At 40.6% G+C, this 14881-nt stretch overlaps 2 protein-coding genes across 3 annotated transcripts in view; both read right to left on the reverse strand.

The window, feature by feature from the left end:
• Window positions 1-2970: 2970 nt before the first annotated feature.
• actn2b (actinin, alpha 2b) overlaps window positions 2971-14881 on the reverse strand; it is a 31395-nt gene continuing 19484 nt past the window's right edge. For both annotated transcript variants that reach the window (XM_050071783.1, XM_050071784.1), the window contains 9 exons: window positions 12788-12896; window positions 11074-11214; window positions 10646-10828; window positions 8677-8811; window positions 8152-8331; window positions 6281-6427; window positions 5608-5673; window positions 5347-5505; window positions 2971-5143 (listed from right to left, as the gene is read on the reverse strand). In XM_050071783.1, coding sequence (XP_049927740.1) covers window positions 4985-5143; window positions 5347-5505; window positions 5608-5673; window positions 6281-6427; window positions 8152-8331; window positions 8677-8811; window positions 10646-10828; window positions 11074-11214; window positions 12788-12896 — 1279 coding nt within the window. In that variant the 3' untranslated portion in view covers window positions 2971-4984. The remainder of the gene's footprint in view (window positions 5144-5346; window positions 5506-5607; window positions 5674-6280; window positions 6428-8151; window positions 8332-8676; window positions 8812-10645; window positions 10829-11073; window positions 11215-12787; window positions 12897-14881) is intronic.
• Window positions 13324-14709, reverse strand: LOC126407102 (zyxin-like). Its single transcript, XM_050071785.1, has 3 exons — window positions 14668-14709; window positions 14513-14571; window positions 13324-14444 (listed from the first exon to the last, which is right to left on the reverse strand). Exons 1-3 carry the CDS (start codon window positions 14688-14690, stop codon window positions 13591-13593), a joined length of 936 nt encoding a protein of 311 aa, XP_049927742.1. The 5' UTR covers window positions 14691-14709; the 3' UTR covers window positions 13324-13590.

Below are 14881 nucleotides of genomic sequence, written 5' to 3' on the forward strand. Positions count from 1 at the left end.
TGGATTTCTATGGTATATTATATGAGTGTAAAATGTTGTATTTCATGTTGGCAAACATAAAAAATATTGTAGACTGAATTTCCCCTTAAAGTTAAGACTAAAGATAAAAGTTATGCACAAAGCATCTTAGCTCTTAAGAGATCCCCTAAGGTGAATAACTGTTAGGAGTCAGAAGGAGGACTTTTAAGAGGCTTAAGAGTTTTCTGACCAGAGGAGAAAATGGTGGAAAGAAGGAGAAAATTCTCCAAATGAAATGCTACAGATTAGATCATAATGTTTGTGGTATTTCTCATTAGGAACAGGCACATATTTCCCACCCAACCATAATTATACAACATGATTAAACACCAGAAATAGAATTATCACAACACTATGATAATTGAAAAACTGAAAAAATGTAACAGTGCAGCAGTGATGATGGGTCGGTCTCAACCTTCCATCAGCAGAGTGATCACACAAACAGTGAGGACACTTGCGCTGTTTAATATTGTGATGCAGTTCATTTCCACTGGGTGTCCACACCTTGTAGGCTCACAAAAGGGTGTGTCTGTGACAACCAATCACATCTGTTAAAAGAATGCATCACACATGATAACAGGGTCAACCACACCTCCTCACTAAGGTAAAAGTTTCTGTCCCTTTTTAGCTCAGAGTTGCTCTGAGAACTTTTTCAAATCACTCCTAAACTAGGACTCCTGACAATTTTTTAGGCTAAATTAGGAGCTCTCAGAGTATTCTCTGAATGTTTGTGAGTATGACCCCGGGTCTACTGTATCTAAATGTCTTTGGATTTGATATGAGATTTTACTCTATTTTTTTTTAATTCAGAGGGCTCCAAGGCAAAAATCCCACATTTTGAAAGTGAACCACCATTAAAAACCAACAAAGAAGAAAAACATGATACAAACTTCTTCCATTTGGCTCCCTGATAAATATTCTGTCCCACATCCATGCTCCCATGCTGGGGATTCTTTGAAGGCTTACCAAACTTGTGAGGGGTGTAAATGGACTAAGTTTGGATTTGGGATGAATACTAAAATTTTAGAGTCTACTTCCAAAAAGTGCTTTGTTGTCAGTGATGGAGGAGTTAGGCCTGCTCAGATTGTGTTCTGTAACATATTAAAGTACCAGTGTAAAAGTAAAAGTACCACATTCAAAATCTTGTTCAGAGTATCAGAAGTAAATTCTCTCATTATACAGAATGGACCATTTCAGAATGATGTAATCTATATTGTTGTTCATTATAGGCCTAATTAGTGATGCATCTATGTGTAAGCATGGGCAGATTTTAAGAAATGGGCCCCTTGACACAAATATGCAAAGGGTCCCACCACCTCTCCTACACAGACACAAGACACACAGACGTTACGGTGGTTTGACATCTCTTTGTGGTCATTTTGTGTCTCCTTGTGGCTGCTTTGTGCCTTTATGTAGGCGTTTGGGTCTATTTGAGGTGATTCTGTGGTTTAGTGGGGTAATTTTCTATCTTTTTTGGGTTGTTTTCTCCCATTTTGTGATTGTTTTGCCCATTTATGTACTATTTTGTCTCTCTTTGCAGTTCCTTTGCATCTTTTTGTGGTGTTTTTGTGTCTCTTTGTGGTCATTTTGACGCTCTGCCTGATCAGTGTGTGTTAATTTGAGTCACTTTTTGCAGGTGAGGGCCAGGGGGGCCCTGACACCTTGGATTCTTGGGCTTGTGCCTGGTCGCCCCATTCAGTAATCCAACCATGTGTGTAAGTGTCACTTGTGCTGCAGCTGGTAAAGATGGCACTAATTTCTGCTTTATGTTGTGCTCTATGGCTTAATCCATAATAATACATTATGATGTATTAGTTGATTTATATTTTGCATTAATATGATCGTGCTCGGTAACTCATAAATGTTAACAAATAAATGTGGTGGAGTGAAGCATGCAATATTGGCTTCCAAAATTTAATGGAGTAGAAGTATGAAGTAGTACAAAGCAGAAATACTCAACTAGTATTTTAAACTTTAGTCTTCATATGTTTGTATGTTCAGCTGACCTTCTCTGATTAATAGAGGGTTTTATTCTTTCTTCTTTCTTTCCAGGATACACACTGGAAGTTAAAATGAGAAAAGGTAATCGTAAAAAAAGAGTGTTACTGAATGCAAATTGAAAGCGAAGAAATTTGCCCGGGATATTCAGGGATTCATGGGGTTCCTCCAACTTGATTTTAATGACCCTCCAACCTTTCCTCCAGAGACACTATCTGGTCAAAACCTTAATTTGACTAATCCTTTAGTCCCTTTTGTGTCTGGGGATGAAATTTGGATATTCATGGTACCCAGGTGGTCTAATACTAATGTACTAATGGACTAAAGTTCCACTGTTACACATAATACATCAAAATCTAATGGGCTAAATACAATGAAACAACAAAATCCTGTGATGGCCTCATTATTCTCAGAGGACCCTGTAAATTTTGGTTGAATGAGCCTTCCTCTGTCGCTGTTGCATTAAAATTCCACTTCCACAGAAGATATTGCACAACGTCAACAACAACAGGTTGATTGCCCTGACATTTGCTGACCACATTCATGCTTTTCAAAGAGAGAATCTGTTCTGTAACACCATCCAGAGGTCCTATTCTATATTTTTAGCCCTGGGAGGCAATGCTCTATGAAAAGCTGAACTGTTAACACTGTTCTTTACATCAAGCAGGAATAAGAAATATTTGCAGTTTTTGAAGATATCATGACAGATATCATGTTTCTATTCAACCAACTAGATTCACAACCACTGCCTATTTAAATCTTTCACAGCATCAGACAACTTGTAATAAATTTTATGGTATTAAAAGACCTCTCAATCAGTACGTGAGTGACAGCAGGTCCCAATCTTGTGAATTTCGGCAATGTGGCTTTTGTTAGCATGTGGATGGTGTCTTTAAATGTGCTGCAACATGGTGACAAATTACAAACGAAAGACCGAGTACAAGCAATGATTTATTTTATTGAAATAATTGTTTGAATTAGTCACAAACAGTTTAATTAATCCATTACCCTCAAGTACAAAGTGTAACTCACTGAATTTGTTGATAACAACACCAGCAAATGTCTTCAAGCTGTCAGTACTGCCTGAGTATCTTTACTTTCCTACCAAAACACAGCGAATCAAAGCTTTCAGCAAAAATGAGAACAACTCATCAGAGATCAGTGGTGTTAGGCTCATTTGTAACAGTAAAAGCGTACTTTTCTTTTAAAGGGTATTGCTTGCATCTAAATTGAGTTTTAAATTACGAGTGTGCTCCAGTGCCTTGGGTTGAGTTAATGTGAAGTGGCCAGTGATCCTCTTCACAGATCTCTTTGATAACTTCCACAGATTGGGTGAACTCAAGAACACAAAATGCTGTTTTATCTTTTTTTTCAAATTGTTTTAGCAGAAAGTAATTTGCAGAGAGTTTGCAACAAGTGTTATGAGAATGCACAGAACCAGCACATTTTAGTAAAATGATTGCCACTGCCTTATATTTAAATACTCCATTCGTGTATGAATGAAAATTCCTTAAATATAATTTCTTTATTTTGTTCTTTAAAGGCATACAGAAGAGGGTGGGTACACAACATGTAGCCAAACAGCTGTGAGATATGGACAAATCAGTTCTACAACAGATCCCAAATTGGTCAACAAAGCAAAATGGGAAACAACTCCACACATTAAAGGCATACAACACAAAGATGACTAAATATGGAGTTATTTAGAGCAGGAACAGGCGAAAAAATGTGCACGTCTTTGGAGAAAGGTGGGGAAAGACAGAAGAATGTCAGCACAACGACTTTGGCAGCCAAGAAAGAAGAGAAAAATGTCTACGAAAAGATGCTTTAGTTTATAAAGTGTGTTAAATAGACATAAAACACACATTTCACAACTGTAACCACAACACAGAGGTGTCTTATGACAGCCTCATCCCATACGATAGTGGCAAAACTTAAAACTAATTGTATAATGAAGCACAAATGTAGTAAAGATCCTCTTTATCTCCTGCTGCCGACTTCACAGCGCAGAAAGAAAAGGAGGAAAAAGGAAACCTCATATGTAAATTGAAGGCTTTATATGTATTCTACTATCGTGGACAGTTATGTTTTTAATCTGTTTTTTCCATGCTGGTATAAAGAAGCTTTTCTTGTGCTTCATTTGATCTTTATTTTCTCATTTGTGTTTTTATTTTTGAAGCTTAGTGTACTCATTTCTCGGCATATGTAAGTATTAACGTGTTTGTTGCTGCCGGAGTAAATGTTTCATCTTGAAGCACAAAACTCATGAATACTGCACATTTAATCTTCTGTGTTCTCTGCCTTTAAACCGCTGAGCAATTGTAAACATTTACTTTTGCATTCATGTGGTTTCCCACCTCTTTTCCTCTGTGGGTACTGTATATTTTTAGACTTTTGGGAACCCATTTTCTACACTGTTTATTGTTGGATGGCAGGTCTAAAATTGCTTTTGCAAACTGCAATTTGCTTTAAAGCATCTCGAAACGCCTTATCAGAAGATTGTATTCCCGAAATGAAGGCACTGTGAGGTAAACATGAAAACACTACATGACACTGCGAGACAAAACAGGAGTTTTGGGTCTAATTTCCTTACCTGATAAACTATGGAAATCAAGTATCACCACGTAATCTGTATTTTTTGATGGAGTAAGTTTCTCTTCTTGCTTTACCTTCATCACAGAACCTCACTTTTTGCACACAATGTAAAAGAACATGGCAATTTCTATTTGTTTAGGGGGCGATTTTTATCCAAGAGGACAGAGGAAGACGATTGACAATGCTCAGCATGATTGTAGACACTCTAATGTCAGAAAACTAATCAACAAAAAACCTGGTACGGTCACAAACACATTTAATTCAACATATTTGATCCAACTTTCTTATAGATTCCTTAAATTCATCGAGAGATAGAGGGCAGGGAGGGGATGGTTAGGGACAAGGTCAGTAGATGAAAGCTGTTTCTAGGTGGTTAAAGGTCGCTTTCTCCATAGAGGGCAGTGGAGAAGGCGGTGTAGTCCAGCGCCCCTGGTGGTGCTCCGGGGCCCTTGTAAGGCGGCATCCTCATGATGCAATACTCTGCTTGTTCAGGAGGAAGTTCTCTCCTCAGCTCCTCCACTAGTATGTAGGGCTGTGGAAAGAAAATGCATTTCATGTCCCCAGAAACATGCTAATACCCCACCTCTTCCATTTTGAGCTCATGAACAAAATTGTAGACCATAAATCAACACAGCGTGGCAAATACTTGGAAATAATGACTGGAACAGAATAGATTAGTGTTGGCTAAGAATATCCGCCCACATGCCAGTGAGCTACGCGAACACAAACACATACCTTATCAGCTGCCAGGATCCGGAAGGATGCCACAACCTGCTCTGCAGTGTCCGTGTCGGCAGTCTCTCTGGTCATAAAGTCAATGAAAGACTGGAAAGACACGTTTCCAGTACCGTTGGGGTCCACCAGGATCATTATGCGGGCAAACTCCACCTCTCCCTGAGGAGGGCACGGAGGGAGAATGAGAAGAGTTTAAACAGTATGTGTGTAAAGTACTGATAACGTAGCCACATCCACCCACCCATATCTGAAAGAACATACCAAGTCGTAACCCATAGAGATGAGGCAGGCTCTGAAGTCATCGGTTTCCATTGCTCCATTCTTCTTCTACAGTCGGAGGCCGAATTTCAGGTTCACCATACAGGAAGTAAGGAGGAGAGGAGAATCAGGGGAGTTTACAGAACAGATTGAAGCATAACAGGTACAAGCCAAGTACAGGAATATTTTTTTAAGGTGGTATTTGCAGGTGTATTATCAATGTTGTTACCATAGCTTGAATAAATTAAACAGCATACTGGGATAAGTTTACTTGCAGGATTCTTAGGAGCTATAAAACACAGTTATATATGTTGTAACATTTCAGAGTACAACAGCAGCTACTGTTTATGGTGTGGTAATCTGTGATGGCCAAACAAGAACTGTGAAATTTTCATTAATACTCTCCACCAGGAATTGCGTCAGGCTAAATGTAAGGTCAGCTGCTGAACACTGCTCCCGGGTCTGGTAAGAACTGAGCATATTGCACACACACGCCTCACTGGGGAGGACATTTTGGGTCACAGTGCTCACAATTACAGATCAGTCTCTAAATACAGGGCTACCCCCTCCCCCGCTGCTCTGCTTCTGAATCGCTCTGATTGCTTCAGATCAGTCACTGAAATGGCACACAAAAAAACGAAAGACCCCAGTGAGGAGAGATGGTAGCAGGCTGTACCCTGTCAAAGTGATTGAAAGAGGATCTGAACTCATTCATCTGCTGCTGGCTGATGCCTTTGGCATCGCGGGTCAGGATCTGAGTCTCAATCTCGTTGATGGTGCGGGCGATGGTTGTGAGGAGCAGCTCCCACCCGACACGGATATGCTGTGGATGTGGTGACAGAGAAGACATATTAGAGCACAGAGAAGACACGCCTTGAGCAGATTAATGAAAAACTGGATATCTAAATGTGTGATTCATAGACTGTATAAAAGTAATGGAAGTAGGCACTGTGACATCACCCACTGGTTTGTGGACTACTTTTTGAGTTTTGAGTTTGCCGTCATGGCCATCGCCTTCTTGTTTTTGTTTTTTTTGGAGCCAGAAGTGAACATATTTAGATGAGAGGGTGAAGCTTGGAAGGAGTGAGGGGAGGATCTGACTGGATGCCTCGATTGACAGATCACTGCAGTAGCGTTGGTTCAGTCACAAGGTATCCATATCCATCAACATCTATTCTTCCTTAAGGGGCCCCTTTTCTACGCCTGAGTGCTAAGTGACATATTTTTTGGATACTTCACATTAAATTCAGTGCATAGCAATACCAGTACAGAACAACTAATGAACCCTACAATGACCCCAAATAGTGAACGCAGTAATTGCATTTGTGTAAACAATAAATTTGGATAAATTTAAGTTGATTATTTCCTGTGAATATTTCATCAGAGATGATTTTTATAAGATTATCTGCCTGTATTTAGATTTTATTTTATTTTTTTAACAATCATACATATTTAATTTTTTTTTTTTTTGGGACAAATTCAGTACTTTCATCTTTCAACAAATCCTCCTGAAAGCCACAAGTATTTTAGCTTCTTCTGGACATGTTCTTGCAGATGAATTTTCTCTTTTGCCAGCAGGGCGTCGTTGCGTTTTACCTGCTTGTAAAACTAACCGCTATTCAAAATCTTTTATTCCATCTGCTATTCATCTTTTAAATTCTCTGTAAATTTTTATTATTCTTTTATCTCTTATTGATAATCAGCCTATTAACTTTCTATCATTTATTTATAGATTTCTTTATTCCACTGAACTCCTTGGCCCAATTATTATTTGTCTTTTGTTTGTTTTTTTAACTCATCTATTTATATGTCTACATGGTACTGTATGTTATGTGTGAAAGGCAACTGTTCCAACAAATTGCCCCCTGGTAGGATTAATAAAGCTGTCTGAACTTCTCACCCTTGGCCATTGTTCTATTCGCTCTTTGGCTGTTTTACTCGAACTGTGAACTTTTCTAACGCAGGACAAGGCTCTTGAGCAGAGAGTGATGGCTCTGTGAATACAAGTTGTTTTCGGTCCTTAAAATCAAGAAGGCTTCGCAATCTTCCATGAAGCTTTGGCGACCCTTACTGGGGGTCATGACCCCCAGGTTGGGAACCAGGGCCCTGAAAGCATACCCTGCTTTAGTGTCTATTTTACTCTACAGTAGGACCATAACTCACGAAGTGAACATCATGCTGTATTGAAGAAGACTTCACACTAGTGATTGAGTCCATAAACTCATCAAGAAAATATTCACTGTGGCAATAAATCAAATGAGAAGTAGGGTCATTTTCTCATGGACTTCTTTTTGCATCCAGTGGCGTCGCCCCCTGCTGTCCAAAAGAATGAATGCAGGTTTAAGGCACTTGATATTAATTTCACTTTTCAGACCTAGAGGCTACTGTATGTCCACTTCTTTTGAACAGTCTATAGTATGTTTATCATTGTATTTACACAATTTCAGCATCCATGCAGAGTTGCAATGAGTATCTTACGTAAGAGTGTGTGTTTGCAAATACTGTACATGTATGCAGTGTTTATGTTCGTTTACCACTGCCCCGTACCTCCATAGTGTAGTTGGTGTGTTTGTTGTCAAACACCAGGGACTCTTGGATTAGCTGGTGGTCTCCCTCCAGCTTGTCGATGTTGGGCTTGTAAGCAACAATGACGTGCTCGCACTGCTTCAGCTGGGTCATCTGGTCCTCAAGGGCGCCTCCTATCTCCAGGGAGCAGCGTCCAATTTCCTGGTAGAATAGCAACGAGGTCACCTTAATATTTTGGACCAATTTAAGTCACACAATGCAGGTTTAAAGATCAGACGGTTTGCTCACTGATACTGCAGGGAATCATTTACCTGTGGCTGAAAGTGAATTCTGTTAGAACACATATGACAATATGATGAAGACATATTTTACCTGTGTCGTAATAATACTTCACGTTATTCAATCATCATCATTATCAGGGCAGCCACCACCATTTTACCTCCCTTATGAACAATATGCTTGGAATGTAATCATCCTCCATTTCAGGTCTTTATTTGATTAGATGGAGATAACTGTCGAATTGCTTATGAAGCCTGTATGTCTAACCTCCATCCTGGTTTGTATCCAGGGTCCAATGAGATTAGCCTGGGCAGCAAACTGTCGTCTCAGCCTTTCATGGGCATGCTGACGTGCCATCTCCTCCTGGAGGGCACCATCTCTCTGAGGAACCAGCTTCTTCACCTACAAACACACACAAAGGGCAGCTGTATCTGTAAGACACTGGCTCCCCCTGTAAACAGCCAGTAACATTAAACAGAATTATGCTCTTGCATAATCCGACATTTCAGATAAAGATAAAGTCTATAAATACATATCTTAAACTAATACAGTGTACAGTATGTTGTTAATGCGGTCACATATGACACAGGTGGAAATAAATCAATTTAACAAAAACATACCAAACATATGCACAAAATGCACAGACACTAGAGGAACATTGTTTCACTGTATTTGGTAATGCCGAGAGATTAACACAGTCTGGGAGGGGATAAGAGTTATAATCGACAAGATCACTTCAAAACAAATCTTATCTTATATCCACAGAAACATAATTACAGTAAAATAAATGAGCATTTGTAGACCTTAAACTGCTTTACGCCAAAAATCGTATTGCACAATTGCGGAAAAAACAATCAAACCAAGCGATAATGGATAAGACAGATGTTATCAAGCATTCCATTGAAAGGATAACTTACATTTTAAAGGCTAAACAGGCACCTATTTAAGAATATGTGGAGGTCTTTCATTAATTATGCATGTAGAATTTAAATTTTTCTCCTGAGAACTTGTTATATTTTGCATCTATTGAGCTGAATATGACGGTAGTGCAGTGGTTAGCATTGTTGCCTCACAGCAAGATGGTTCCTGGTTTGAACCCAGGGTGGGGGAGCCCTTCTGTGCGGAGTTTGCATGTTCTCCCCATGTCAGTGTGGGTTTTCTCCAGGTACTTCGGCTTCCTCCCACAGTCCAAAGACATGCAGGTGGTGACTCTAAATTGTCCATAGGTGTGAATGTTAGTGTGAATGATTGTCTGTTTCTATGTGTCAGCCCTGTGATAGTCTGGTGACCTGTCCAGGGTGTACCCCAATGGACTGCATTCATCCGTATACATGTAAGATTCTCCATCACCTGAATATTGTCTATGATGGTTGGAACTACAGCACTATTATAATCAACATCTTAAAAATCCTCCACCAGATCTGGATGACCCAGTGCTGAAAGCAGTTTTATGATCCTACAAGTCAGAATTAAACAAAGGTATTTTATTCAGACTATATTAGAGTTTTATGTCAAAGAAATCCCATTCCACAAAGTACCTTAAAAATAAATGGGAAAACATGCAGAGAATCTGGTTGGAAATCTCTAATTAGATTTTTCATTGCCCCAAAGCAGAGACCACACTTTACAGGAGAGGCTCCCAAAGTGCTGGAGATTGTGTGGGAGCCAGGATGCAAATCACTAGCATATATTTTGGTCCTGTAATAAGACAGTTTTGGTCTGAGATGCACAAAATATTGGAAAGCATACTTAACATAGAAATACCTTTCCTATTTAGACTTTTATTTTAGGAAAGGCTGACTTTCAACCTGGACACTTTGACGAATACTTGTTCTTTGCTTTGATATCCGCTGGTAAGAAAACCTTCACAAGACATTAGCTGCTTCCTGAAGGTACGTGTTACACAGCTTTTCCACTTTCTTTGAGTCAGGGTTGTGTTATATGAATGTAAAAGGCTGTATTCTATGGTGTTAAATAATAGAAATAACATATATTGTGGGGAAAAAACTGAATTATGAGAGTACAGTATCATGCTTTAGATTGTTACTGCTCGCTCAGTCCTTCAACTCGGTGATAAAACACTGGAGGAGCACTTCTGTACTTTATTAGAGGAATGTGCTTATTGTACTCCTTGCTCCTTTTTCATAATTAAAGCTTTCATATGGCCAGACAGGCACTGTCTGAGTCATGACTTCATTCCTCGATATATGAGTCTGTAAGTGAGCATTAAAGCTACCTTTTCCCACTTGTTGAGGAGCTCCTCAGTTGTCAGGGTGCTGTACGGGTTGATAATGTTGGCCTTGATCCCATAGCTCTGGGAAATTTTCTGCACCTCATTGTGGATTCCCAAGATGGCCTGTCTCTCTGCATCCGCCTCGGGTAGAGTCGCTTTGAACTGCTCATGAGCTGCGATTAGACTCTGGAATGGGAAAAAGGGAAGTCCTGACATTTTATTAAAATTTCGATTTCGCCACGAGCGATAACATTATGTGTATTATGCATGTTTCTTTTGGCTGTGACAGGTCCAGCAACATTACTCACTATATAACACGAGACTACAGACATAAATCATGGGAAAAGTGTGAGCAGGTTCATGTGAAATGAGCCTAGAAACTCACAAATGGCGGAAAGTGTGTGAGCCTATAATGCTTTGTGTGAGCCTACCTGGACCTCTTCAATAGTATGCACTATGAACATGTCCTGCAGGTCCTCCATGGCTCCCTCCATCCAGTTGTTGAAAGGCGCTGACCTCTTGGCAAACTCCAGGAACAACTGATCAATAGTCTCCAGCAGCTTCTCTGTTCGCTGAGGATTACAAGATATCACATGTCTGTTTTGTACATTTCCAAATCCACAAAACCTCAAAACATCCGACCTATAGCTCAGTGTCAGGCTCTGCCCTGAACTAAGGAGGAGTCCTCATCTCCATTTCTCACATACAAATCCCAAACAAACACCCCCTCACCTGTTTTGATGGCTAATCTGAGGGCGCATAACATTGGCATGGCCTTGTTAACCTCCAACTCTGGTTTGGTTGTCCCCTCCCCTCAGCAGCCAGCGGATGGCGGGGAGCAGGAGACGGATAGACAACAGACCCCTGTCCCTGTCATTCAGACTTTAATCCTTGGCCCTCTTCCAGCGCCCTCACACATTTGCAGGTCTGGAATGGCCAGCATGGATCAGAGGAAGTGGCTGGTGGGCTCTCAGCCAGTCACTTCCTGGACAGGACTCTTACATCTATTTCTCCTTTATCCCCTCCACCCTCCCATTTTACCATCCTATCTGGGTCAGGGATTTTAAAGGGGATCCAATTATCTCTCCTCATCAATCAGTTGTGTCCTCACTATTGAGATGTCATTGACAGACACCTAAATATGCTTACACTGACATTTTGATTAAGCTGGTTTCAGACTTGCAACTTCATACTGCATCCATTAGGGTCTGTGTGGAACATTAGCGCACTCTTGTGGGGGATTACTTACTTACAGTGGTGGAAAGTAACTTAGAACATTTACTCAAGTACTGTACTTAGGTATAAAGTCAAGGTAATTGTTCTTTACTCGAGTATTTCCATTTTCTACTACTTTATACTTGTACTCCACTACATCTCAGAGGAATATATTGTACACTTTTCTCCCCTACAGCTTCAGTTACTTTACAGATTACAGTTTTGTCATCCCCTTCCTGTCTAGTGAAAAAAAACATGTATCTCTGTTGGTGATAAACTGAAGGATGAAGTGTTCCTTTGTGGGTTGAGAAAATCCTCCTGCCTCTTAAGCTAAATAAACTATTCAAAAACCCTCTTGGATCAGCTGGAGAATGCGTCAATACAAAACTGAAAACAGGCTGTTTTTTAACACCATGAAAAGTTTTTGAGACACATGGTTCTCTATGTCTCAAACATATGATAATCTTACAGAATATAATGCATTGCTGTAGATTAAACTAAGCAACAGCATAAAAAGGAGTGAAAATAAGCCCACCATTAAACATCTACAGCAGTAAAATGAAACATACACATTGATGCACCAGTATTATTGATCCAAAATCATCATATATAATAGTAAAACACTGACAGGGAAGATTTTACCTCACAATGAATACTTGAGGTCTGTCAGGTTGGAGAAATTGTTGCAGTAATGTGAGTACATTTTGATAAAACTTTTATTTTACAGTTGGTATTGGTACTTTCAATTACTTCAGTGAAGGGTTTGAGTACTTCTCATGTCACTGCCTACTTATCTATATAGTTTTAGCAGCTAACAAGTGATCTTAAACACTTAAGCCTATGAGAAAATTGATATGAAAGTGGATGTGAATGCCTTGTCATAATCTTACACATCAAGTCATTCATACCAGACTCCAATGTTGCCCTCACCTCCAGTGCCTCTCTCCTCTTCTGAGTCAGGGTTCCCAGCTTGTCCCACAAGTCACAGATGCTCTGGCAGCGCTGGTTCACAGCAGCCACGTCATGATAGTCCAGCTCACTGGAAAAACAAAGCACGAGCAGCTGTTTCAGTTGTGGAAAAGAGCTTTACGGTATTATTACTCCCAGGCATTTAGGTGCCTTTTTATGAATAAGTACTGGAAACTGTCATGGGACACCCAAAAAAAAAAAAAAAATTTGAACGTGTAAAAGGAAATGTGCACTGCCCAACTTTGTCTGAGAAATTGAGTGGAATATTTAGTAAATGAAGAGGCTTTATTATTTTATTTTTAATATGATACAAGTAGGTTATGTTGTGGGTGCTAGAAGAGATAAGAACCAGAGTACAAAAGTCTAACTTCAGTTTGACTCACTAATGTTGGGAAGGCAAAAAATGTTCCCCTTGACACAAGTTTAAAAGCTTCACCATATTTTTATTTTGGATACTAGGACATGCAGCCAATAGTTTAACACCAGGCTTTGTGTGCACTTTCCCCCCAGTCTGACTTACAAGTTATTACATTTGAGCTGCAACACTCAATGAGTTTTCCATCATGCTTAGTGGGTTTAGCATTTCCTTTGAATAAACCCTCTTAAAAATTTAAGCCAAGTCCACCCTGCCCACAGAAAACAGATGCAATAATTCATCTATCATTTTATTCAAATTTCAAAAGCAACTTGAGCACAAACACCAAGATACACGTCGGAGTAAATGAGCCTAGAGTCGCCTTTAACCTCAGCTGCTTCAAGTTGTTTCAAAGTCCTACAGTCCTTTTGAATTTTGGTAGTCCTGCTGAATTTTGGTAGTCCTGCTGAGTCTGGCTGGGGTTGGCCGGACTTTGAACCTCAGGGTAGTGGTATCTCTCATAGTGATCTTCATCCCAGTGATCGCTTCCTTGCTCATAGTTGGACTGAAAGTGAGTGTAAGTGCCAGGAGGAAGCTGACCGGTCAAGTAGCGGTAGTAGAAGCTCGGTTCAAGTGGTGTCAGCGCTTGTGGAGCTGGCTGCGCGGGGCCTTCCAACGTGGAAGCAGCTGCCTCGGCTTCAAGTGGCACCGAAGCAAAGGGAGGTGGTGGCATGAAACCTTGTTCTTCTGTTTCCCGCTCTTCATTTCCATGCTCAAAGGTTGACTCGTAATGACTCAACTCACCAGCCTGGTAGCCAGGCTCTGGAAATGGAGGAAGAGGAGGAGGAGGTGGCGGCAGAGGAAGACTCAGCTCTTCAGATTCTACTTCCGAATTACCGTGCTCCATGTTTGATTCGTAGTGATCGAGCTCGCCAGCTTGATAGAAAGGTGGAGCGGGAAAGCCAATGTCAGGTGTGGGCTGAGATGTTCCGGACATGGTGAAGCCAGACTCTTCCATAGGAGACCAAGCAGGGGCAGCATTCCATGAACCAACACTGGACATGTCTGGAGCAGGACTGGAGCTTCCTGGATAGCTTCCAGCGCTAGAATACACTCCCTCCTCTGATGCATATGGGTATGAGGCAGCAGGGGAACTCACACTGGAAGGCTGAGCAGGAGCACCTTGGGATGAGCCATAATGGAGGCCCGGAGGGGCCGCCATGTTAGAGAAGCCGCCCTCATAAGGATCATGCTGGCTCCAGCCTGGGAGGGAAAGAGGTTTCGTAATTTATTAAGACAAGAAAGTCTAGTCAGTGATATGACAGCCTTACCTTTTTTAGCAGGAAAGCAAAGGACATTCCAGCTTAACAGTGCAACAAGGAGCAACTCACTGTAAAACAGAAACAGCATGGTCAAAAACTTCAGTAAAATAAACAAACCATAAATAGAACATGAACAAGCAAACAGTAATCTAACCAGTACATACCTCACAGGAAACCAAGTAGCCATTTTGCTTGTCAGCTGAAATGATGTCTTCCTCTCTCTCAGAGCACCGGTTAAATACGAAACAGGAAGTGCACAGTGGCCAATCACAGACTGAGAAGGTAACGATGGACAGGTGTTCATCATTGACTGCTGATTGGAAATGTCAGCATGCCTGGAAATGTGTGAGCCACAGGCCTAATTCCAATCCGGCCCCT

Source organism: Epinephelus moara, chromosome 19 (genome assembly GCF_006386435.1).
Source record: "Epinephelus moara isolate mb chromosome 19, YSFRI_EMoa_1.0, whole genome shotgun sequence".
In the NCBI taxonomy this organism is placed as follows: Eukaryota; Metazoa; Chordata; class Actinopteri; order Perciformes; family Serranidae; genus Epinephelus; species Epinephelus moara.